General features: G+C 38.9%; 1 protein-coding gene across 33 annotated transcripts in view; it reads left to right on the top strand.

Annotated features, from left to right (window-relative positions):
- The window catches only part of ANK3 (ankyrin 3), a 704,392-nt gene that overhangs the window by 475,215 nt on the left and 204,848 nt on the right, over positions 1-24,329 (top strand). For all 33 annotated transcript variants that reach the window (XM_031652632.1, XM_031652636.1, XM_031652640.1 and 30 more), the window contains one exon: positions 20,244-20,342. In XM_031652632.1, coding sequence (XP_031508492.1) covers positions 20,244-20,342 — 99 coding nt within the window. The remainder of the gene's footprint in view (positions 1-20,243; positions 20,343-24,329) is intronic.

Here is a 24,329-nt window from a genome sequence, read left to right as displayed (position 1 = left end):
CCACTTTCATAGTTCAGGGGCTTCTCCCTTCCCAGCTTCCATGGGGTCTTTCTAGGTCATAGTTCTCTCAGGAAGGTAATAGAAATAGCAGGTGAAAGTAAGATGCCCCTGAATGCAGACAGGATCAAATTGTATCCAGTCAGAGCAATAAAGGGAGCATCATTAAGCCTCATTTGCTGAGAACTGGCTGCAAATTGTAACCATAAATCATATGCTTCAGAGCCAGGTTTGGAGAGAGGTATGGACGAGGTAGTTAGAAGTAGATTAAAGAACACCAGCACCCTTTGTCTTGGGGGGCTGCGATTTCTGTTTTCTGCCTGTGACAAAATACAGTAGGGAGTGGAAAATTTAAATCAGTGAAGAAAGAAGTACGGCAGATAAAGTCTTGCAGTTCTTTATAGCACCGTAGACTGAGGGAATGTCCCAGAGAGTGACCACCTGCTAGCAAAGAGAGCTGGGGAAGAGCACGTATGACAACCCTTCTGGAATCATTTCCTGCATGCAATAGATGTTCATTTCCAAAGCCGATAATAGGCAGAAACAAACACGATGTGACTGAAGGGAGTACACCATGGAAGGAATTGCTTTCTCTGTTCGTTTGTAGTGCCAACTAATTTATGCAGCAGTAAAGCAGGTCCCAGTCAGTGGTGAATGTATACCCCTGAGTAGCAGTTCTGGTAACTGATTTATAGCATACTTAACTGTTTTAATAACACCTTTCCTTCAATTTTTATTATGATGTCAATTTTGACTTTTGCATTGTAACTTTACTATGTTTATGTAAGATATGCTGTCTGACATCGTCAGTATTTCCTTTTGGATTATCCTTGGAGATCTATTCAGGCACATGGGTCTGCTGCAGGGAGTTAATGCAGTAGCTGCTGAATGCTGCAATGCAGCGTCAGCATTCTTCATTCTTTGAACTGAGTCTGCTGAGATGGCACTGACACTGTCTGAATTTATGCATGACCCTTGCTCTCTTTGCAAATCATTCTAGCTCTCTTGGGAAAGAGAATGTAACTAAAACATACCAGAGCTACTACTGATTGTCATTCCAGTAAGGAGCATTTGTGCACTAGAGTAACAAAAGGCCAAATTATATTATGTGGATGCCTGCAAAGTTCCCTTTATTGATTGAAGAAGATAGATTAATACTTTGCTGGCTGAATTTTTTCATCAAATATAATGGACCACCTAATCTAATCTTCACTCTTGTCATTGGCCTTTCTCTTGTAAATTATTATTCAACTTCCCATTTTGAGAAGATAATTGAATAAAGCATTCTTCTGTTAGTCTTGCCATTTAGCACTTTTTGTTTTGATCTGTGAAAGGATTAGGGATTTATGTGTTTGGATTCTGCATCTCACTTGTTTCCAAAAAGATTTCGGGTGGTTTACAGATTAAAATATACAGATGTGAAGGAGGGGACCAAAAAAGTAAATGTTACCAAGCAGCAGGAATGAGCCAGTAAATACAATGGAAAATAAATATAGGCCTTAAAAGCTTTGATATATATAGTGGAAAGAGAAGCATAGATAATAGAGTTTTCATTTTTGACAACTGAAATCTTATAGTTACCTATAGAGACAATTTTTGTGTGAAATAACTCAAACATTATTTTTATCATATGAATCCTTAAGAACAGAGAATTATATAGTTATAGCAATATCTTTAATTACTATACTTCAAAAGGCTCAATTCTACTTCCTACTGCCTTTGACTGCTCTATCTCCATCTGTGAAGGCACCTTGCCCAGAGAAGCTGAGAGACTGTGGCCCAGCTACTTAGCTTTATGATGTTCTAGTTGTGTAGGAAAGAACTTGACATGTATGGCACAGATCAATGACTGGTTAACATGTCCATTGGACTACCTTTTTCAAATATTGGGTATTTTATACAAGGTTTTGGTAGGTATTGGACCACATTCAGAATCCTACTAAATCATATAAAAGGTTACTTTATTTAAGATATTTTAATGTTTGGATAAAATGAGAGCAATGTTTTTAGATACTTGAACTACTAAGCCTGTTTGGTGGAAAAATAAAAGTATTAGACTTCTCTTCTGCACTTAGACACTGTTGGTAGGAATGTAAATTAGTTCAGCCACAAATTGGAAAGTAGTTTGGAGATTTCTCAAAGAACTTAAACCAAACTACCACTCAACCCAGCAATCCCATTACTGGATATGTATTCAGAAGAAAATAAATTGTCCTACCAAAAAGACACATATCCACATGCTCATTGAAGCACTATTTATGATAGCAAAGTCACAGAATCAACCTAGGTGCCCATCAACAGTGGCTAGATAAAGAAAATGTGGTACATATACACTATGGAGTACCACACAGCCGTGAAAAAGGAACAAAGTCATGTTTTTTGCAGCAACATGGGTGCAGCTGGAGGCCATTATCCTAAGCACATTAATGCAGGAACAGAAAACCAAGTACCACATGTTCTCATTTATTAGTGGGAGCTAAATGTGGGGTACTCATGGACATAAAGATGACAACCATAGAAACTGGGGACTACTGTTGTGGGGGAGTTGAAAAACTACCTATTGGGTACTATGCTCACAACCTAGGTGATGAGATCTTTTGTACACCAAACTTCAGTGTCATGCAATACACCTACGTAACAAACCTGCACATATACCTCCTGAATATAAAAGTTGAAATTTTTTTTTAAAAAAAGACTTATGTTCTGTCCAAACCTGAGACCAACATGGCTTAGCACATGCATGAGCAAAACAGTATCCATGGATGAGCATTATCTGGGAATTTCTTTTCTAAATTCAATCCAATTTTGCAATATTTATAGAGCATCTACTATGAGCTGGACCTGAAGGTTCAGACTTGAGTTACCTACTCTACCATTAGTACTTATTACTAATGTGAGAATGCTTAGTACTTTATTAGTCCCTACTCTACCAATTTGTTCAGGCACCAAGGTGCCAAACCATATAATACAATCTTTCTCCTGTAATACTTTCTCCTGTAAGTCCCCAAAGCATAACTACATCTAGGCTATAATGCTGAACAGGACTTTTCTAAAAACTCAGGAACTGATGAAAAGAGTTGAAAGCAGAAAGGCAAAGCTGAAGGATAGGTCCTCTGTAACAGTGTCCCCAAAGACCTCAGGCTGTGCCCCCTTCCTTGGAGTTCGTCTGGTGACCCCTCCTGAGCCACCAGAGACGATTGCGTTGCAGGGTCTATCTCATTTCCCCCAAGTGGGAACCCCTTTACCAGATCTCTCCCAGCCAGAGTCCAGGCCTCTCAACCGCCTCTGGGCCCCAGTGAGAAAGGAAACTCTGTTTTCTCTATACCTGGGCTATGTTACTTCAGTAGCCACTAACTTGGGGAACTAGCTTTGACTTAAATAAATTTTCTTTTTTATTTTCAAGAGCATTTCAAGTACTCAATAGCTAGTGGTTACTGTCTTATTCAATGGCACAGATATATCACATGTCCATCATCATAGAAAGTTATTTTGAACAAAGCTGTGATACCATCCATCTTAGGCCTTCCTTCCCTTCAATGTCATAATGACCTGAAAATGCAACATTTCCCTCAAGGAAGATGGTTAGTCCCTGACTCCATAGGTGAGCATCACAGCCTGTACTTCTACTCACATTAGGCCTCAAATATAATTTTATTTATCTGCTATTGTCCATTTTGCACACTCTGTTTGCTATCTAAGCCCCTGGAAGGTTGAGATGCCCTAGTCATCCTCTGTCTCTAGGTTTTCCTTTGGTCCCCAGGTGCTTACCGTGTGCCTGGCTCTGTGCTAGTGACTTTAACATGAACTTAATTCTCTTAGTCTTTCAGTGGATGATTTGATTTTGCTGCCTGATAGGCTTTTTTCTATCTGCCTTTCTTGACGTATTAATAGAGTCAACAAAATGTTCAGCTGCATTTCATTCAGCTAGAAGGCAATGAATATAAAAACATTAGCACTTCTGCCTGCTACAGAATAAGTGCTCAGTAAATGTCCATTCCCTTCTTCTCTTCTGCAGGAGAGATTTATAGTAATAATGATTTTTTAACTTGTAATTTATTATCCAGCGTCTTTATTAGGCATTTTACACTTATTGACATATAACAATCTTATGAGGGCTAAAGTAAAAATGTAATAAAATATAGCACTCTCCCACATCCTGTTTTTTCATGTCACATGCAGACTTTGAATTCCCCAAGAACAAGCCTGTGTCATCTTACATACTTTGGAATACCTGGAGTATAGCCCAGTACCTGGTGCTGGGAAGGATTCAGTATATATTTATTGAATTCAAAAATGAATGAATAAATCACTTCTAGGTCTTTCTGTCCACCACTCCTGATCACCCAGCACCTATGCAAACCTGCTTTCCTCTCCCTAGCCTATCAAAATTCCTTTTACTTCAACTTGAATCTCTCCTGGTCTAGGAGTTGCTTTCCAAACTAAACTCAGATACATTAAGGGAAATGGAAAAATTCACAGGATACTAATAGAATTTTAGACCAGTGCACCAAACCTAAGTGTTGAATGTCAGAGGCAGAGGGACAAGTTTATTTGAGCAGCAAGGAGACGTTGCATTCAGCACTGTAGATGACCTTGGAAGACAGGCCCAGGCTAATTGGGCTAAGCCTAGTACAAAAGTCTGTTGCCAAGTTTTCTTTAATTAAGAGTGTTTTAAGCAGAGCCTCAGGCTCTGGGCTGTGAAGGCCCAAAATGACCACCAGAAGATGCTAGAAAGGACATCAGCTACTGGAGCATGGAGAAGAGGGGAGCCTGGCTCCAGTAAGAGTATGGCAAACTCCTGATGGCTTTTCAAGGGTGTAGGGCTTTTGGAGACTCTACTTTGGTTTGTGTAGTGATGCATTTGCAAACATATCTTTAAAATACAATTGGCCCTCCATAGTCTTAGATTTCACATCCATGGTGTTAACCAACCATGGATGGAAGATATTTGGGGGGAAAAAAAAACAATAAAAAAAATACAACATAGAATAATAATACAAATTTTAAAACAGTATAATAACAATTTACATGACTTTTACATTGTATTGGTCATTATAAATCTAGAGATCATTTAAAGTGTACAGAGAGTGTGTGTAGGTTATGTGCAAATGCTGTTTTATATAAGGGACCTGAGCATCCATGGGTTTTGGCATCCTCAGGAGTCTTGTAACCAATCCCCATGGATACCATGGGATGATTGTGTATTTTCCTCTCGTTATACAAATCATGCTTTAAACAAAATACGATAAATCACAAGTGAGAAAATAAAAACCACTTACAGCAGTAATTTTTTTTAGCATTTGAATGTTCATCCCAACAGAGACCACACACGCATACATTTCTTTTTTATGGGTACATGTTTTTTAATAGGTTTATCTCCTAGTATAGGCTCAACAGCATTAAAGACAAAGACTTCTTTTCTTTCTTTTAAGGGTTATGTAAACCTCCTGAATGAAAATGGGGATTTGAGAGCCTTAGCAAAGGAATATGAGTTATGGGAAAGTAGCCATGTGTCTATTGCATTAAATATATTCTTGTTGCCATGGTGATATTAACATTTCAGGAGTAACAAAACCAGTAAGTTTTTGTGAGGTGGCAGAATGGAGGAGATGCGTGTTTACATAGATTTGCTCTTATAATTATGCCATGCAATCTCATTTCTGCCTTTTCCTGAATGCCATATCGAAGGAGAATCTCTTGCATACATTTTTTAAAGAAGTATTTTTATCTGATATCCATTTATATATTTGAACTTCATTGACATCTTCCTGTGTGGAGTGGGATCTATGTTCCTCACCTGAAGAGGTGCCATTTCTAAGTGACAGTGGAGTGAGGGGAGAAACATGTGCTGGACCCTGGACTCTGGTCTTGGCTGTATCATTGATCGCTGAGGTGGTCCAGGGCAAGTCCCTTTATCACCTGGTCTACAGTTATTTTAGCCAAATGAGAGAGACATCAGCCAACCCCAGGCCCTTGCCCTCTGCCCAAGCACCTTGTCTGACAGCAATGGAGGCAGTCTTCAGCTTCCCTCCCCCTTTCACAATAGAGTACGTATGGGACAGTGGTAAAGTAAACCACACTGTCAGACTGCTGAGTCCCACACTGGCCTTGTGGCTTATCCTGGTGCTCTTGGTAAGTTGTTTATGTTTCAGCATAATCATCCATATAATGTGTCCAGTGGATAGAACCTAATGCGCTCTCATTGTGATGACTGAATGAAACAATCCACAGGAATTGCTTAACACAGTGCCTGGCCCACAAGACATGGGCAGGAACTCAAGACATGATGGTGGTTGTCACTGCTTGCATCCAGGAGGGGATCCTGGCACTGCAAGGCACGTTCCCATGTAAAGCATGATGCAGGTCAGGTCAATGGCACCAAGGTAGCCCTCTAAAGTACACCTAGAAGGGATGTGGCTTCTCAGAATGAATTACATTGTTTGCGGTGGTGTTTGTCAGTATGAGAAAGTCAACCTTTAAAAAACCATTAATTAATGACATTGAGACGATAAGGAAGCCAATCAAATAAATCATAGAAATTGGAAGGTTTTTCACTTTTTCTCTTTGAATATGTGCCCTGACACCTGGAGTGCTGCTCTAGAGTTGTTGCTCTGAGAACATTTTTAAATGACCCTAAAAAATCCTATTTTGAAGTTGTGTGAAATAAAGTTCTATTAAGGTAGGAGTTGGCAAAGCTCACTTTATTCATTTGCACCTTAAAAGAGAATTTATTCATTAGCTACAGAATTGTTATTTCCCCCATTCAGTGAAAATAACAGCTAGGGGCTGCCATGCCCCAGACTGATCCTCTGCTAAATGTTCCAGCACTTTGTCTACTCTCCTTGTCATCAGACAGTGCATTTGGATCTGCTCAGATGAACCCTGGTCCCCTCCTTGAGCGCTGCAGTTCTTCCATGGCAATGAAAAACATATTGCTCTTCTTCCTCTGGTGGTTTGAAGAATATACAGAAAGGGCAAAGGGGTACCTAGAGTATAGGGGTTAGGGTTCATAGCACTGAAGGGTTGCACAGGTGTCAGCCCCTTTGGACACAGGCATGATCATTTACTGGCCCTCTTCCAAACTTAAGCAAGAAGTTCTAAGAAAACAAATTCAGATAGAAGATCAGCACGGACTGATAATCGGTAGGAAAAAGTTGCAAAGCCAGGCTGTGATGGAAATATAGAAATGGGGATTAGCTCCAAGAAAAGGAAGCTGAAGCGCAGATGCAGGTGTGAAATGAGACTAGAGATGAATTATGAGAGTCCAGCCCAGTGGGGAAGAGGCTCAGTGAATGCCAGCCTGGGCTGTGGGCACTGGCCTTGATCCTACAGGCAGAGGGAGTTACTTATTGCAGGTCTTTGAGTGGGTAGAATGATGGCAGTAGTGTTTAAGGTGAATTATGACACATATGAAGGGGAAATCAGGAAACTGAAATTACAGGCTGTGGCTGACTCCAGTCACAGAAAGGAAAGAACGGACAGGAGCAGCATGTTGCCCCCAGTATAATGCACTTCTCCTTTCTGATGACCTCTGTGGAGTCTGGCCAAAGCCACTGGTTTTCAATGGAGGAAAAAGGATCATCTGCCTTAAAAGATTTGGAAATTTGTAGAGGAATTTTTGGTTGTCACAGTGGTGGTTGGCATGTAATGAGAGAGGGCCAGGATGACTTAGCCTCCTTCAATGAATGGGGCAGTCTCACACAAATAATAGTGTCCCAACCAAAAGGCCAGTGATGCGCCCATCAGACATGCTGGATTGAACATCTCTTTACAGCCAAGAAATGGAGCGTGAGATGTCCCAGGATGGGAAGGAAGGGCCCAGAAATCCATGGTTGGTCTGGGATGCTCCTCGGAAAGTGTCTAGCATCCCCCAGCGAAGCACCCCAGAGAGCAGTTGGTCAGAAGACCCTGAGGCTCTGTTCAGCTCCCACTGAAATATGAGGTGGAAAAAACAACACAAAATTCTAACTAATTTAGTTAATAGCTTTCATGTATCACGGGGTGCCAGGTACAGTAGCAAGTATTTTATTTATTATTCATAATAATTTCATGAGGTGTGGATGTGATTTCCATTTTACACTAGGAAACAAGAAGTTCTATAACTTGTACAAAGCCACACAAAGTAGTGGAGCTAATGCTAAGATACAGTAAAGTAAGACAATAAAAACTGTGTAGTTAATAATATTGTAACATCAAAGGCAATGTGTATTTGGGCTTTGACGTAATCCAAGGTCATCACAAGAAAACCAGAATTGACAGCAGCGTCTTGTGTTCCTGTTGGTGATTTGGTCTCTGCCTGGGCCAGGCTTGTGAGATGAATTAAATACATTTTTGAATCCCTAAATAAATGTACCATACCTAAATGTGTTTTGTAAGATGTAAGACATAAAATAAATTCAAGGCTATATTAAGGGATTATCAACACTGTCCCAGCCTGGGAGACGGAGTGAGACTCTGTCTCAAAAAAGACCCAGTCACCTGTAACATCTAATCATGCAAAGGTGGAAGACAATTTGTAATTAAGGGAGGAGATCCAAGATCAGCTTTCATCCTAGTCTTTCTCCTCCTCTGGCAACTCCTGGGATTGTGTGTGTTGGCTGAGGGTGTGCGTGGGGAGAAGCAGGTGTGGGAATCTTTAAACATGGTGTGCCTTTCCCCTAAATCACTTGAGAACCAAAAGGAAGACCTGGCAGTGCCTTATCTGAATTGTTGATGAGCCATCTCTATTAATTCAAAGGGATCCCTCTGACAGGATTAACAATAAACAGCCTCATACTATCCTTAAAAGAAAATAAGGCTTTTGAGTTATTTAGAGCAGAACAGATCCCAACACTCAGAGCCTGACTTCACAACAAACAGCAAACATCCAAGCATTTGCTGCTGCTTCCTGGGAAGGCCAGCACTGTCAGGTGTCTGATCAAATGGGATTAGTTGGTGTCTCTGAGAGGAGTGAGGTTAAGGAAATGTCACTGGCGTCAGTATCTTCGGTGTCAGTCTGAGCAAATCCACTATGGACTTAATCTCCTTATCCAGAAAGCATACAGAGAAAAGTTGGTGTAGAATAAGCAAACAGTTAGCAAAACTGGAAAAGAGAAAAGGACTTTGTCTAAAAAGACTTATTTCATTTAATTAAAGTCTCATGAAGAAAGAGGAAAAAAACAAAAAAAACTTACTGACAATGGTGGTCATCTTTTTTTTCTTTTTCTTTCTTTCTTTCTTTTTTTTTTTTTTTTTTTTTTTTTTTTTTTTTTTTTTTTTTTTTTTTTTTTTTTTTTTTTTTTTTTTTTTTTTTGAGATAGGATTTCTCTCTGTCACCCAGGCTGGAGTGCAGTGGCACAATCTCAGCTCACTGCAAGCCCCGCCTCCCAGGGTCAAGCAATTCTCGTGCCTCAGCCTCCCAAGTTGCTGGGATGAGAGGCACACACCACTGTGCCTGGCTAATTTTTCTATTTTTAGTAGAGATACGGTTTCTCCATGTTGGCCAGGCTGGTCTTGAACTCTTGACTTCAAGTAATCCTCTGCCTCGGCCTCCCAAAGTGCTATAATTTCAGGCGTGAGCCACCATGCCGGGCCTAGTGGTCATCTTAATAATGATCACTATGGTATGAAGGAAGTTTCTGAGTTTATTTTATACTTGTGTCACTAATAATAGGTCATCTAAGTCAAATTTTTAAAAAGAAATGTCCTGCATATAGTGTCCTAGGAAGGTTAGAGTGTTTTCTTATCAGTCTATTCAAATACTAGAAATTTTCTTGAGTATATCCTTGAAATCTCAAATCCTTATCATTGGAAGTTATCATTGTTTGCATATGTTTTCTGAGATTCTTAAGGAATTTAAAAACTAGGCGTCCTCATGAAAAGAAATAAAGTACTGATGAGTACTACAATATGGATGAACCTTGAAAACATGCCAAGTGAAAGAAGCCAGTCACGCAAGATTACACATTATATAATCTCATTTTTATGAAAGGTCCTGAATGGGCAAATCCATAGAGACAGCGAGTAGGTTAGTAGTTAACAAGGGCTTGGGAGACAGAGAAATGGGAAGTGACCACCTAATGGTATGGGATTCTTTTTTGAAAATGATGAAAATGTGCTAGAATTAGATACCGCTGCTGATTGCGGATCCTTGTGAATAGACTAAAAAAAATCACTGAATTGTACACTTTAAAATGGTGAAAATTATGATATGTCAATCTTAATAATGCCATTGTAAAAATAAACCATTAGAGAAAACTTTCAGTGGAAGATAATAAAAACTTACAGAAAAAATATCTTTTCATACTCTTAAGAAAATTAATACATATGTAACAAACCTGCATGTTATGCACATGTACCCTACAACTTAAAGTATAATAATAATAAATAAATTAAAAAAAAAAAAAAAAGAAAATTAAAGGGAACAGAAATTCAGTTCTCTAATTTTCTACATTGTATCAAAACCTATATGACTGTTAAATAGAATTTATCAAACATTTATTGATTACCTGTTCTGTACTGGACAGTTAGCAGATGCAACCTCTTCCCTTAGAGGCTAAAAGAGTTTTCAAAAGATACATATTTATAGGGTGAACAAGGATGATAGTAACCTTTGTTTCCATGTATTTCCTGTGCTTTCTCTGTGAACTTATTCACTAATCATTGTTCCGTTTCTGTATATACTAGAAATAATGCTAAAGTATAAGAGAATAGAATTAGAAAACATAAAAATCTTAAAATGTATGGTTTTAAATGTAAATCACACACTGAAATCTTGATCTTCAATTCGTTACGCCACTTTGACTAACTTATTTTTTAATCGTAATAGTAACTTGTCACAAAAATTATGACAAGTGGTAAGAAGTAGCAGAAGATACTGGATTCCATCTCAACTTTAATTATTTTAGAATTTGTCTTCAATGGGAACATGTCAAGGAATGAAACTAAAAAGCTATATAAGTTAATCTTTCGTTATCTACAAGAGTTTGAGTGATATCATCCACTTAACTCTTCCCTTAATGATAACCTCTCCCAGACATTTTTAAAGAAAAGAAGAAATATGGAGGGTTGAGGGAGACACCAGTAATTCACATACATCCTTTACATATTTAAATGAAAAGTTTCCCATTTATCACAAGTAATATAGAAAATGGCCCTGATTTCACTTCGGGCAGTTGCAGACATGCTCCTGTTTGGGTGATTATTTCATGAAATAAATTTGGCTGGGTTTTTCAGAAACACTGAGAAAGAAGAAATAAGCAAGCAATTCCACCATTTCCCAGCAAAGGCAGTTGTTTTTCCAGGTCCCTGACATCAACAGTACCCATATATTTCTCTCATATTCTATCACATATATCATGTTATAAACCACATATGTCTATCATTTTAAATCAGCTCTAGCTTGGCCTGAGCTTCCCATTCCTCTCAGCTGCTCCTGACCCCAGCATAGCTCACAGACACAGCCTGTTCTGAGCTGATTCTCCTCTAAGACCTTTTGCATCCCTCATAAGATCCACCTGATTTAGTACCTTATAGTTCAAGGCTTACTTTAGATCGCCGTGTCTTTCTACCCAAATTATTTTATAATATCTTTGTGAGATGCAGTCATTTCATACATTTCTAAATGTCTGTGTAATAAGTAATAAAAATAACACCTAATAGTTATAGTGTTTACTAAATGCCAAGCACCATTCTTAAGACTCTACACTTATTAACTCATTTATCCTCATCACAGTCTATTGTCTTAGTCCATTTTTTGTTGCTATAACAGAATACCACAGACTGAGTAATTTATAAAGAAAAAACTTCTTGTAGTTCTGGAGGCTGGGAAGTCCAAGGCGGAGGGGCTGCATCTGGTGAGGGTCTTGTTAAGATGGTGGAGGACATCATATGGTGAGAACAAGAGTATGCATGTCCAGCTCAGGTCTTTCTCCTCTTCTTGTAAAGCCACCAGTCCCATTGTGGAGTCTGTACCCTGATGATCTTATCTAATCATTAATCCCTGCCAAGGACCCTACCTACAAATTCCATCAACATATGAATTTGGGGATTAAGTTTCTAACATATAAAATTAGGGGGGCATATTCAAACCATAGCAACTATGATATGAGTAAGTACTATTATTAGTCTAATTTTACAGATAAGAAATCTGTGATACAGAGAATTTAAGTAAACATACCTAAGGTTAATTAGCTAGTATGGGGCAGGCCTGGAATTTGAACCTAAGCAATCTAGCTCTTAACCACTGTCCTGCTCTGCCACAATGCAACCTTCCTCTCTTAGCACACTCTTAGGTGCTCCAGAAATGCTTTAATAGTAAGACATCAGTAAATGTTAGTATACTACGAAGTATGGTGACAGCATGACCTGGTCTAGCGAAAAAAATATGAACTTTGGATCAGACAACTGATGGCAGCTTTGTGACCTTTGGCAAGGTATTTTGATTTTTAGGGTCTTCAAAAAATCAAATTTTTCAGATTTTTAAAGATTTCCTCATCTGTAAAATAAAGAAAAACATTCGATAGTACTTCTTTGTAGGGTTTTTGTGTTATTAAGTGAAACAAAAGATGTGAAATACCTGTGAATTTCATTCTTTTAACACAAATTATCTCATGTCTCCTCTTGACACCCCTGTGATGGAGGCAGTGGAGGTATTGTGCCCACTGCACAGATGAGGAAATAAGTTCATTAAGGATAAGGCACATTCTCAGTATTGGCTCTCATGAAAGTGGGTGTGGAAGAGTGAGAGTGGGGCCTTGTCTTCTCATTCCCAATGAAATGTGCTTCCCATTAGACATATGCTAAGGATGGGACTGAAATAAAGTTATAACCAGGATAGAATTTCTCTCCCCACCCAATTCATTATTAAAATTTTTTGGTACATTTCTAAGCCAGTTTTATAGTTTAGGAAGTCCTGTAAAAAGTCATCTTTATTTTTGGAGTTAGATGATCTTTTAAGAGTTATTCTAAAATAGATGAGCTAATGTAACATACAGTACACATACATTACTGTAGAGCAGTATGATGAACTTGTAAAGGAATATATTGGATTTTTACAAATCCTAAGCGATCTTCGTTTGTTCTGGGTGATTTGCTTCTCTTTTTCCTAAAAGTAGAAGGCAAAACCTATTCTAAATTGGAATTTTATCCCCTAACTTCAGTGGTAGGGGGTTTCAAGGAGTATAGGTTACAGACTAAAAACCTTATCTGAAAATCGAGATGGAAGGAGATCCGCATAGAAGAAAGTGAATAAACTACAAAAGAAAAAAGGGCTAGAAATGGTATTATACGTAAGAACAAAAATCCACACATTAGAGGATATAGCAGTGATCCATGTTATTTTCTTAGGCACTTAATTAATTTATTGGCCTAGAAATTTGAGAGAAGTAAACTTGCTATGTACTGTAATTTTGCTCAGTCAAATTTCTGAATATTTACCCAGGTCTCATTAATGCTTTATATAAATGTATGTATAGCGAATTCCCTTAGTTGTTCATAAAATGTATCTGTGTATATACGTGATTCCCTTTTTGTCTTTGTCCACCATTTTTCAAAAAAGATTAAAGAGAAGTAAATACTAGAGAAAAAAAAACTGTCGGTTAATTATATGTATACTTAAGTTTTTTAGAGTGAATAAATATCACCTTGAATCATCTGATGGAAAAGTTAAGTTAAATAAGATGCTATTGTGCTAGTGATGAAAATAGCGGTTTATAAATAAGCCCGAAGAGTTTAGTGAAATGGAAGAGGTAGTACCTGGGAGTTGGGAAACCTGGGGTCTTGGCCAAGCACCAAGCTCTGTAACTCCATGTAAATCACTTAGTCTGCTCCCTGGTTTCTTCTACCTGTAATATAGGGGATTCGACTGAATGAACTCAGAGGTCTTTCAGAAACTTCCCAAATGCTAATGTATTCTATAACATTTTGAATGAACAAGAAAAAATTTATTTGGTACAAGCACAAACATTCTATTAAGAAACTGATATATACAAAATTACAACAGTATTTACTTTTTTGTTTGCACTAAATCAGGTCAAATTCAAAACTCCAGGTTGAATTTGTTTTTATCCAAATGTTAATTCATGCTTCTTCTCACAAAGTGCAAATAGATCTTTAACTCTAGCCATTAAAATTTAGTCATATTTTTAGGTGCAGGATATCCTCAGGTTTACCAGGTTCCTTCAAAGTTTACATATTAGAGAAGTTAATGGCTAAGTTAAACCTCTCTGGGGCATTCAGAGTATAGAATGTAAGAATGTAATCCCTGCCTTAGCCTCATGAGTAGCTGAGATTATAGGCGCCCACCACAACGCCCAGCTAACTTTTGTATTTTTTTTAGTAGAGACGGGGTTTCACCATGTTGGCCAGGCTGGTCTTGAACTCCTGATCTCAGGTGATCCACATGAGAGTTGAAACAGATGGTGGTAGTGGGCTGCAAATTAGGCAATATTAAAGTACAGCCATTTTTCCACTGTACAAATATACATGGTAGAAATTTTTTAGAAAAGCATGAAGAAGCAAAAAGTCATCTATAATCTCATTACTGAAAGAAATTGTTAACATTTGGATTAATATCTCACCAGGCGTGGTGGCTCATACCTGTAATCCCACCATGTTGAGAGGCCAAGGTGGACAATCACTTGAGGTCAGAAGTCCAAGACCAGCCTGGCCAACATGATGAAACCTCGTCTCTACTAAAAATACAAATATCATTTGGGCATGGTGGCAGGCACCTGTAATCCCAGCTACTTGGGAGGCTGAGGTGGCAGAATCAATTGAACCTGGGAGACGGAGGTTGCAGTGAGCCGAGATCACACCACTGCACTCCAGCCTGGGCAACAGAGCAAGACCCTGTCTCAAAAAAAAGATTGGCCGGGTTTGGTGGTTCACCCCTATAATCCTAGCACTTTGGGAGGCCAAGGTGGGTGGATCACCTGAGGTCGGGAGTTTGAGACCAGACTGACCAACATAGAGAAACCTTATCTCTACTAAAAATGCAAAATTAGCTGGGTGTGGTGGCACATGCCTGTAATTCCAGCTACTAGGGAGGCTGAGGCAGGAGAATTGCTTGAACCCGGGAGGCAGAGGTTGTGGTGAGCTGAGATCATGCCATTGCACTCCATCCTGGGCAGCAAGAGCGAAACTCCATCTCAAAAAACAAAAAAACAAAAAACAAAAAAAAACACATATATATATGTATATGTATTCTCACACACACATATATATATTTGGATCAGTGTATTTTAGAATGCATATATATGTATAATAATTGCTCTTATTTGTCATAGTTTGATATCTTTAATAATATATCCATGTTTTCCATGTCATTAAATTATCACAGTATACCTTCTAATATGGTATGAGCCTGACAACAGTATAGTTCCAATTCCTCCTTTTCATCTATGTGTGATTGTGGTCATACAAGTTACTTTTGCATATATTGGAAACCCCATGATTCATTGTTTTTGTCTTTACTTTGGACCATCCGTTGTCTCTTTTATTTGCCTTCATTTTTTGCCATTTCCAGAGCCCTTCATTTCTTGGTGCAGGTCTAAGTTTCTGTTTACTATCATATTCCTACTGTCTGAAGAACTTTGAACATTTTATGTATTCTAGGTCTGCTGAGGATGAATTCTCTTAGCTTTTGTTTATCTTAAAAAGTCTTTATTACTCCTTGAATTTTTTAAAGGTATTTTCATTTGGTGTATAATTCTTATTCGACAGTCAGTATTTAAAGATGTCACTTCTTTTTTTCTGGATGGCATAATTTCTCATGAGGAGTCCATTCTACTTGTTATCTTTGTTCTCTGTGTGAGGTGTGTCTTTTCTCCTCGGGCCACCATCAAGATTTTCCCTTTATATTTCATTTTTGGCAATTTGACTGTTGTGTCTAGTTGGAGAGTTTGTTTATTGTTTATCTTGCTTGGTGTCTCCTGAGCTTCCTGGGTTTGTATTTTTCTGCCTTTCATTATTCCAAGAAAATTCTTGACCATTCATTACCTCTTCAAATTTGTCTTCTGTCTCATTCTGTCTCTTCTTATACAGCTCTCATTAGCTGTTTTGTATCATCCCACAATTCTTGGAGGCTCTGTACTTTCTTTTTCACTCCTTTTTCTCCTTCATGTTTTTATTTTAAATAACTTAAATTGACATATCTTTGAGTTCAGTGGATCTTGCCTCAACTGTGTGAAGTCTACTGAGGAGCCCAAAAAAGGAATTCACTCTGATATTGCAATTTTTCCATTTGACTCTTTGCTAAAAATCCCATGTCTTTGCTGCAGTTCCCTATCTTTTCATGCATGTTGTTCCTACTAGATAGAACACTGGATATTGTGTGTAGAAGGGGAGAGATTGAGTTAAATAATATTTTGGCCTGGAACTGAGCATACTCATACTTTTTCTTCTGTGCTGCAAATGTGAGAGGTGGAGCCTGTTTAGGCAGGAGTTGAGCTGAGTTTACATTTTGTTTCAGGCTTCAGATTCCTCTAGTGGAATCTTGCCTTCTGCTTAGGGTGGAGGCTGGGGCATCAGAGAACTTTGCTTAGTGTTAGTGCTCCACCCTCTGCTTTCTCTGCACACCTGCAGCACAGAGGAGGTCCCCCCACACTCCTGCCTTACCTCAGCAGTTGACTACTCTTGCTTGTTACTCTGTGCTAGGTTGGTGCTAGGAGTCAGGGGTCTTTCATGTAGGCTCAGACTCAGTCTTTAGGGTGTGTGCCTGGGTTCAAGGCTGGGTCTTTCTCCACATTCCTGCCCTTTCCACCACAGCAGCCAAACTGTGTCCTAATGTATGGTTACAGATTTGAAGGCTCTTTATATAAACTGCCAAATTGCATTCTAGCAAGAATGTACAAATTTACATTTCACCAGCAGCAAACGAGGGTTCTCTTAGGCAGGACTTCTAGCTCTAACATCACTGAGTTTCTTTGATATGTTGGGATTGCATAATTCTGTTGCTTGCTTAGGCAGTGGAAATGCAACACATAGCCTTACTCATAGTAGGGCATATGCATTTTTATTGGTTAGCTGAGGAATCAAAATACGAGTAGTCCATTGTGTGGCCCTGAGGTACCACTTTCATTTTGATTTGTTTGTACTTCACAGGCACATCCACGATGTGACTCAGGAATAAAAGGTGTTTGCATTTTATTGGCAGCTGCATTTGACAGAGATGAGAAGCTAGGGTTTTTAAACAGAGGTCTTCGGAACCCTGCCTGAAAATACCACAGCCTGAGGGTCTGGAAGCCCGAATTCTAATCCCGATTCTGCCTCTAATTAGCTGTTTCTTAATCTGCACATTACCAGTTCTGTGCCTCTCTTTATCCCATGGGGTTAATGATATTTATCCTATTTCAGTGGATTGTTGTGAGGGTAAAATGAAATTATAACACTGTTTAAGTGCTGTAGAATATAAAGTATTTCTCTAGGAAGGGCCGGAGAGGTGGAGAAAATGTGAGAATTAGAAACTCAAGGCACCTTTTTGTCATCTCCACATCCACAGTATGAGAGAGTGCGTAAATATGGAATAGAGTGAAATTAGAAATAGATTTCTTCCTCTCACTAAACTTAGCCTGTTCGTGTAAAGTTTAAGTAAGTCTTTCTCAACCAGTGAGGTCACAGTTTTAAAAGGAAATGGCATGCCAGCCCTTACGCACACTGGGAAGTGATGAGGGCTTCATGTCACATCCCACTTGGGGCTCAGTGAGCTCTCCTATTGGTCGGTGTTTCCTTTATTCCCAATCTGACCCTCCACCTGCCGTCTCAGCCCTAGAACTCATCCACTGTGCCGCTTGGGTCACTAGAGCAACACACACTTGTACTCAGAAAACAGAGAAAAGCAAGCAGATCTCAAAGTCGTCATGAAATTTATTTCCTTCTGCCAGCTTTCACTCACAGCAGATAGTCCTCCACACCAAAAAAGACCACAGAGTACACAATGGCACAGCCTATAGTTTCAGTTCCTCTTTTGTAACCTGTTATACACAGTTGAAAGCTGTGCAGCTGCAAGCTGGTAGGCCTAGAGCAGGGGTCAGCAAACCACTGCCTACAGGCCAAATCCAGCCCACTGCCTGTTTTCGTAAGTAAAGTTTTAGGAACACAACCGCTCCCATTTCTTTACATATTGCATGTGCCTGTGGCTGCTTTTATGCCACAATGGCAGAGTTCAGTAGATACAAGAGACTGTATGGCCTGCAAAACAGAATATATTTGCCATCTGGCCCTTTGCAGAAAAAGTTTACCTACCCCCTGGGGAACAGCAATATTAGTCTGTTTCCTTTCCACCAGCATTACTAAGAGAAATTTGTTTTCCTCGGATCTCTTTCTTCTTTCATTTAAGATTTATATTTTAGCATCTAAGAATAGTGAGCAAAGAGAACGTGCAACCTTTCCATCTGTGGAAAGGTTGTAAACCTAACCCTAACCCTACAACCATTAAAAGCATTTAACTAGAAAAGTTTATGTAAAATACAGGGAGAAAAGGACATGTTAACTCCCCATGAGGACTCAATCAGTCAAATCCAGGCTGTGGAAGAGTCTACACAATAAATTACCCAGTTTCTTCCATAAATAAATAAACGCAGCGGGGAAAAAGGTGGGATAGAGGAGCTGTGGAGATTAAGAAAGACTTAAAGGACTTTCAACCTAGTGCAATATGTCGACCTTCCAACTTGAGCAGACTCATGGACATAGCTGGAGATAATGGGAGGATTTGAACATGGAGGCGGTCTTGAGTGCCATAAAGGAATTATCTTTACTTTCTTCATTATAATGGTATTGTAATTTTTTGAGATGTCCTTATCTGTTAGAGATAAATTGCAGTATTTATGGGTAAAATAACATGATGCCAAGATTTTTCTTTCTCCTCTTCCTAAACTCCTTCAGGATAAAAAAGGAAAAAAAAAAAAAAAAAAACGTAGGGAGCATAAAAGAAATAATATTGGCAAAAGGTTGGTGTTTACTGAACCAGGGCAAGGAACACTTGAAATTCATTATGGTTTTTTGCCCAAACTTTGTGTATGTTGGAATTTTTCATTATTGTGGTTTTTAAAATCATGCATTCAAAAGTTTAAGTGTTGAAGAGTTGAATCCTGGTTCTGCCAATTGTTTCTGCATGTGTAAAATGGGGATTGCAATTCAGATTATATACGATATTATGAGGATTGTGAGAATTAAATGAGATAGTAAAGAGTTTAGCACAGTCCCTGACATGTAGGAAGTGATCAATACTTGATAGTTACTATATTGTTTCTGTTATCAACTTATAAATCAATAATCCCTGTGAGCCTAGTTCATTTATGATGTAATTGATTCTTTGTGAACAACAGAACTTAAACTCATATTGCTGCTACACAAGAATAAGCCACGCATGGGGGTGCACACCTGTAGTTCCAGCTACTCTGGGAAGCTGAGGCAAGAGGATCATTTGAGCTCAGGAATTTGAGACCAGCCTAAGCAACATAGCGAGACTCTGTCACTTAAAAAGAAAAAAAATAAAATAAAACAAGAAATCAGGGAATTGTTTTCAATGTGTGCATATGTTTCCTTGACAGTCTGGAAACAATCATAGTGCCTGTAAGATGCTTGGAGAGAAGAATAACTATGGTAGCCTTCCACTGAAATCAAGGAGAACACAATTAGAATTTCAGATAACCCTAACAATCTGGCTATTCTTCAAATATTTGTCAGATAAGAATTACAGTTTTCATGAGACTGCTAGCAAATGCCTGTAAACACATTTAAGCACCACGGACATGGGAAGTCACGTGACTATGTATAGAAGTAACAGATTTTCCAGTTTGAGTTCCTATTGTCTCTCCTTGACAACCTGATGCTCCCAACGGAACCTGGGAAAGGCTCCAAGTCATATGACACTCCTTTAAATTCAGTCTGTACTGACTTAATTAGCCTGTTAGTCAACCACTCACTAGCCAGTATGTGTCACTCACATTTATAGAAAAATACATTGACTTAAAAATGCAGGCTTTTTGAGCAAAAAAACACAAATTCTCACCTCAACCATCAGTCACCTCAAGTGACCGAAATAAATTAACTTGGACCCTGCCTCACAGATTCCCTTACAATTCATCCTTTTTAAAGTTGCCTTCTGAAGAAAATTCCTGTCAGAAGTGTTAGGAAGCACACTGTTCATAAAGGATGTGTAGAAAAGAAGAGGGGAAAACGGGGATATGTTGGGGAAAGTTTAGAAGGGAACATTTTGTTGAAACCAAAAATATCAAATCTGTACTTTTTTTTCCTCTTCTTCTCAGAATGACATCACTCCTTTACATGTTGCATCAAAAAGAGGAAATGCAAATATGGTAAAACTACTGCTCGATCGAGGAGCTAAAATCGATGCCAAAACCAGGGTAAGTGTGCAACTTATGTACCTGCTTCTACTTATATTCAGGAAGTAGGAACACTTTTCCTAATACCTTCGCACTGATACAACATGAGCTTTATTTTTTGTTCTATTTGTTATAGTCTCTTGGAAAATGATTGCTACTTTTATTCTTTTTAAAATGGGATGGCCATCCATCTATATTTGTAAATACTTAATTCACAGTTAAATGGTACCTGGCTTTAAAAGGTCTAGAGTTTTTGTTGCATTTAATTTTCAAGATACTGTAAGCTAAGATATTTGGTCAGTTTGATACTAAAACTGCAAGTTATTCTATTTAAAAACAAATCTGTCTACCCTTGTGCACTGCTGGTAGAAATGTAAAATGATGTGACTGCTATGGAAAACAGTGTGGAGCTTCCTCAAAAAAAATTAAAAATAGAGCTACCATATGATCCAGCAATCTCACTTCTGGGTATATGTCCAAAATAATTGAAAGCAGGATCTCAAAATATTTGCATAACCACATTCATACAGCAATAGGCAAGAGGTAAAAGCAGCCCAAATGTTCACGGACAGATGAATGAATTTTAAAATGTGGTATATACATACAATGGAATATTATTCAGCCCTTAAAAAAGAAGGAAATCTTGTTGCATGATACAGCACTGATGAACCTTGAGGACATTATGCTGAGTGAAATATGCCAGTCACAAAAGGACAAATACTGTATGATTCCACTTATGGGAGACACCTAGAGTAGTGAAAATCATGGAAAAAAAGTAGTATGGTGGTTGGCAGGGACTAGGGGTAGAGGAAATAGTTATTTGATAGGTATAGAGTTTTAGTTTTGCAAGATGAAAAAGTTCTAGAGATCTGTTACACAACAATGTGAATGTGGTTAACACTGAAGCGTCCATTTATGGATTGTGAGGGTAAATTTTATGTTGTAGGTATTTTACCACAATTAATAAATTTTTAAAGGCTGGGCCCAGTGGCTTACAGCTATAATCCCAGCACTTGCAGAGGCCAAGGCAGGAGGATCACTTGAGTCCAGGAGTTTGGGACCAGCCTGGGCAGCACAGCAAAACCTTCATCTCTACCAATAAAAGAGAACAAAATTAACTGGTAGTGGTGGCATGCACCTATAGTCTTGGCAATACAACAGGCTGAGGCAGGAGGATCGCTTGAGCCCAGGAGTTCAAGGCTACAGTAGGCTTTCATCACACCTCAGCAACAAAATGAGACCCTGTCTCTAAAACAAAACAAAATGACATTTTTTTAAATTAAAAAATTATAAAAACCCACAAATATGTTGAATCTGGGTGTTTATGGCATGTTGCTTATTTGGTGTGATGCATTGTGGTTAGGGGAAAGAACCGAGACTTATAATCTGATTTGAATCCAAATTCTAAACTTAGCTAGCTGACTTAGCTAGGCTATTTAACTTTACTGATTGTACTTTCTCTATCTGAAAATAAAGAAAACTAATGGCCACCTTGTAGGGTTGTTGCGACGATCAAGATAATGTTTGCAAACTGTGCTGGCATAAAGTAGGCCAGAAATAAATTCTAGCCACTGCTAGTATATCTCAGAGCTCCAGTTAGTATTAAACTTCTAGACATAGGTTTTCTTATTCAGTATTTCTTGTGCAGGAAGCAATCTAATCAAAAGATGGTCTCAGCACAAACATCCATCTATCGAAGGGTTTTAAGTAGTTTTCTTGTAACTGCAACTCCTGCAATCCTGTGCTTCCCTCTTCTAAAAATTCTGATTCCATGTTCCTAAAACTGGCCTGGTAACCTCAGCTTAATTTCTGTAGTGCTTTGATTTACTACTTCATTTTTTATTCCTCGCATTTATTTACTCAACCAATAAATGATCGTTGAGTGTCTACTGTGGGCCAGACATAGCAGATGACAGAGCAAGACACAACTTCCCCTGCCCTTATGAAACAAAAGGTCTAGTTTGTATTCTGTACTTTGACCCTAAGACAGCCCAGTCATAGGCAGGAGACCCAGACTTCTTTTTTTTTTGATTACTATTGAACCTGGAAACCATCTATGTACCTTAAAAGAAACAAACTTTCTAAATAGGAAAAGGGAAGAAAGAGGGAAGCCTACCCCTAAATGACTGTCTTACTGGGGAGGTAAATTGAATATAGGTTTGATTGAACTGATTATTCATCATTCCAATAAGAAGCAATTATCAGTATGTAAAGAATGCTAGAAACATTGCTTTAAATGGCAGGGGTCTTCTGCTAAGCATAGGCTATTTAAAGAGTTGTAAAGAATAAAAAGTAGAGATGCATTGCGTCTGTTGCCTGATTATTACCTGGAGGAAAAGGAACATTTGTAAAGAGGAGGAATCTTGGCAAAGGGAAATGAGGGTTACCAAGACACGCAGAAAAGAGAAGTTTGAAGAGGTGCCCAGATATACAGATTTCAATTGGTATATGGATTGGAAATTACCTTATTTCTCTCTTTGTTGATATAGTCAATCTACAGAACAGCAAAATGATTTGTCGGTAATTTTTCATCATTTGTCAAACACTTACATGTTCTATTTGGTTCAATGGGAGGAGAAAAGGATACATAGGAAGTTCAGGCCCCATCTTTAGAGGGCATCGAGTGTCACAGGGAAAGGCCAGGAGAAAAACATACAAATTCCTCTGCATGCAACTATCAAAGATAGGAAATCATCTACATAGGCAAAGTTTGGTGTGCAACTTGGTTTCTGTGCCACTTTGCCTCCCTGTACTGAAGGGCTGTCTTATTTTCGACAAAAATATAGATTCCTTTGTACCTCCCATTCAGTTTTGACTCGGATTTACATTCCTCCTGAATTATGTGAAGGAAAGACACGGAGAATGAGAGGACAGAAAAGCCTGACATTCTTCTGCAGTTGTCCTGAATGGAATGGGTTGGGGGAAGGGTGTCATTTCGGCACAGACTGAATTTTTGGCAGACTAAATCGGAGAAATTATAGTATATACCCGAAATATGTAAACTGTTTGTGTTCTCTTCATCAAAGTGTCCCTTCCCTCCTGCTGAGATGACGAAGTAGTGATTGGGTGTGTGGGTGAAAGGGAAGGAGCTGGCTAAAATGCCAGAAAGCCATGGGGGCAAGCCTAAAAATAGAAAGGAGAATTTGTCACAAAAGAAACAAGTTCTAACTACCCAATCCAGTAGCCCCTGAGAAAATAGATACCGTTATCTACCCATCTGCCTGCCACTGCGTACTTCCTATTGTGGCAACCTTGCTTGCATTCAGTAAATCTGACCTGGTATACACACTTATCCCCCATGTTTTAGAGGCAGGAAAGCATCACTGGATTTCACCTCAGAGGCCAGCACTGTAAGGGACCTTGTTCCTATTGCTCTGTGCCCTGCCTAGGTGCTCACAGAATAGAGGATTCACTTTAAAAGAAGATCCTTAGAGCTCTTTCATTCAAGGATATAAACTGGAATTGTGTTCAGGGTAATTTAGGTAGGATCAGAGCAAGATATTACCAGCTGGAAAGGCAGATGAGTGAATTTAATTTCACCCTAGTGCCTGATCTCTAAGCTTAAGTGTGACTAGCAAGTAGTGAAATTGTGACCTGAGAAAAGTTCACCCTCCTGAGTCATAGTTTTCCAGCCAGTACAGACAGAAAGTTGTTCCTGACCATCTCACTCTCTCAGCTGGAAGGGCACTGGAAATGGTAACCTTAAGAATAATTAGTTACTGTAAAATTTAGGATGATTGCACATGAATCTTCTTGGAGGTGTTTAGCTAGGATCTGATGAATTACAGACCCTTCAGGTTTCTCTTTTTTTTTTTCCTAGACGGAGTCTCACTCTGTCGGTTGCCCAGGCTGGAGCACAGTGGCGCAATCTCGGCTCACTGCAACCTCCGCCTCCTGGGTTCAAGCGATTCTCTTGCCTCAGCCTCCCGAGTAGCTGGGACTACAGGCGCCCACCACCATGCCCGGCTAATTTTTGTATTTTTAGTAGAGAGGGGATTTCACCATGTT

Source organism: Papio anubis, chromosome 11 (genome assembly GCF_008728515.1).
Source record: "Papio anubis isolate 15944 chromosome 11, Panubis1.0, whole genome shotgun sequence".
NCBI lineage: Eukaryota > Metazoa > Chordata > Mammalia > Primates > Cercopithecidae > Papio > Papio anubis.
Note: the sequence above shows the minus strand (reverse complement) of the source record. Positions and strands in the feature narration are given on the sequence as shown.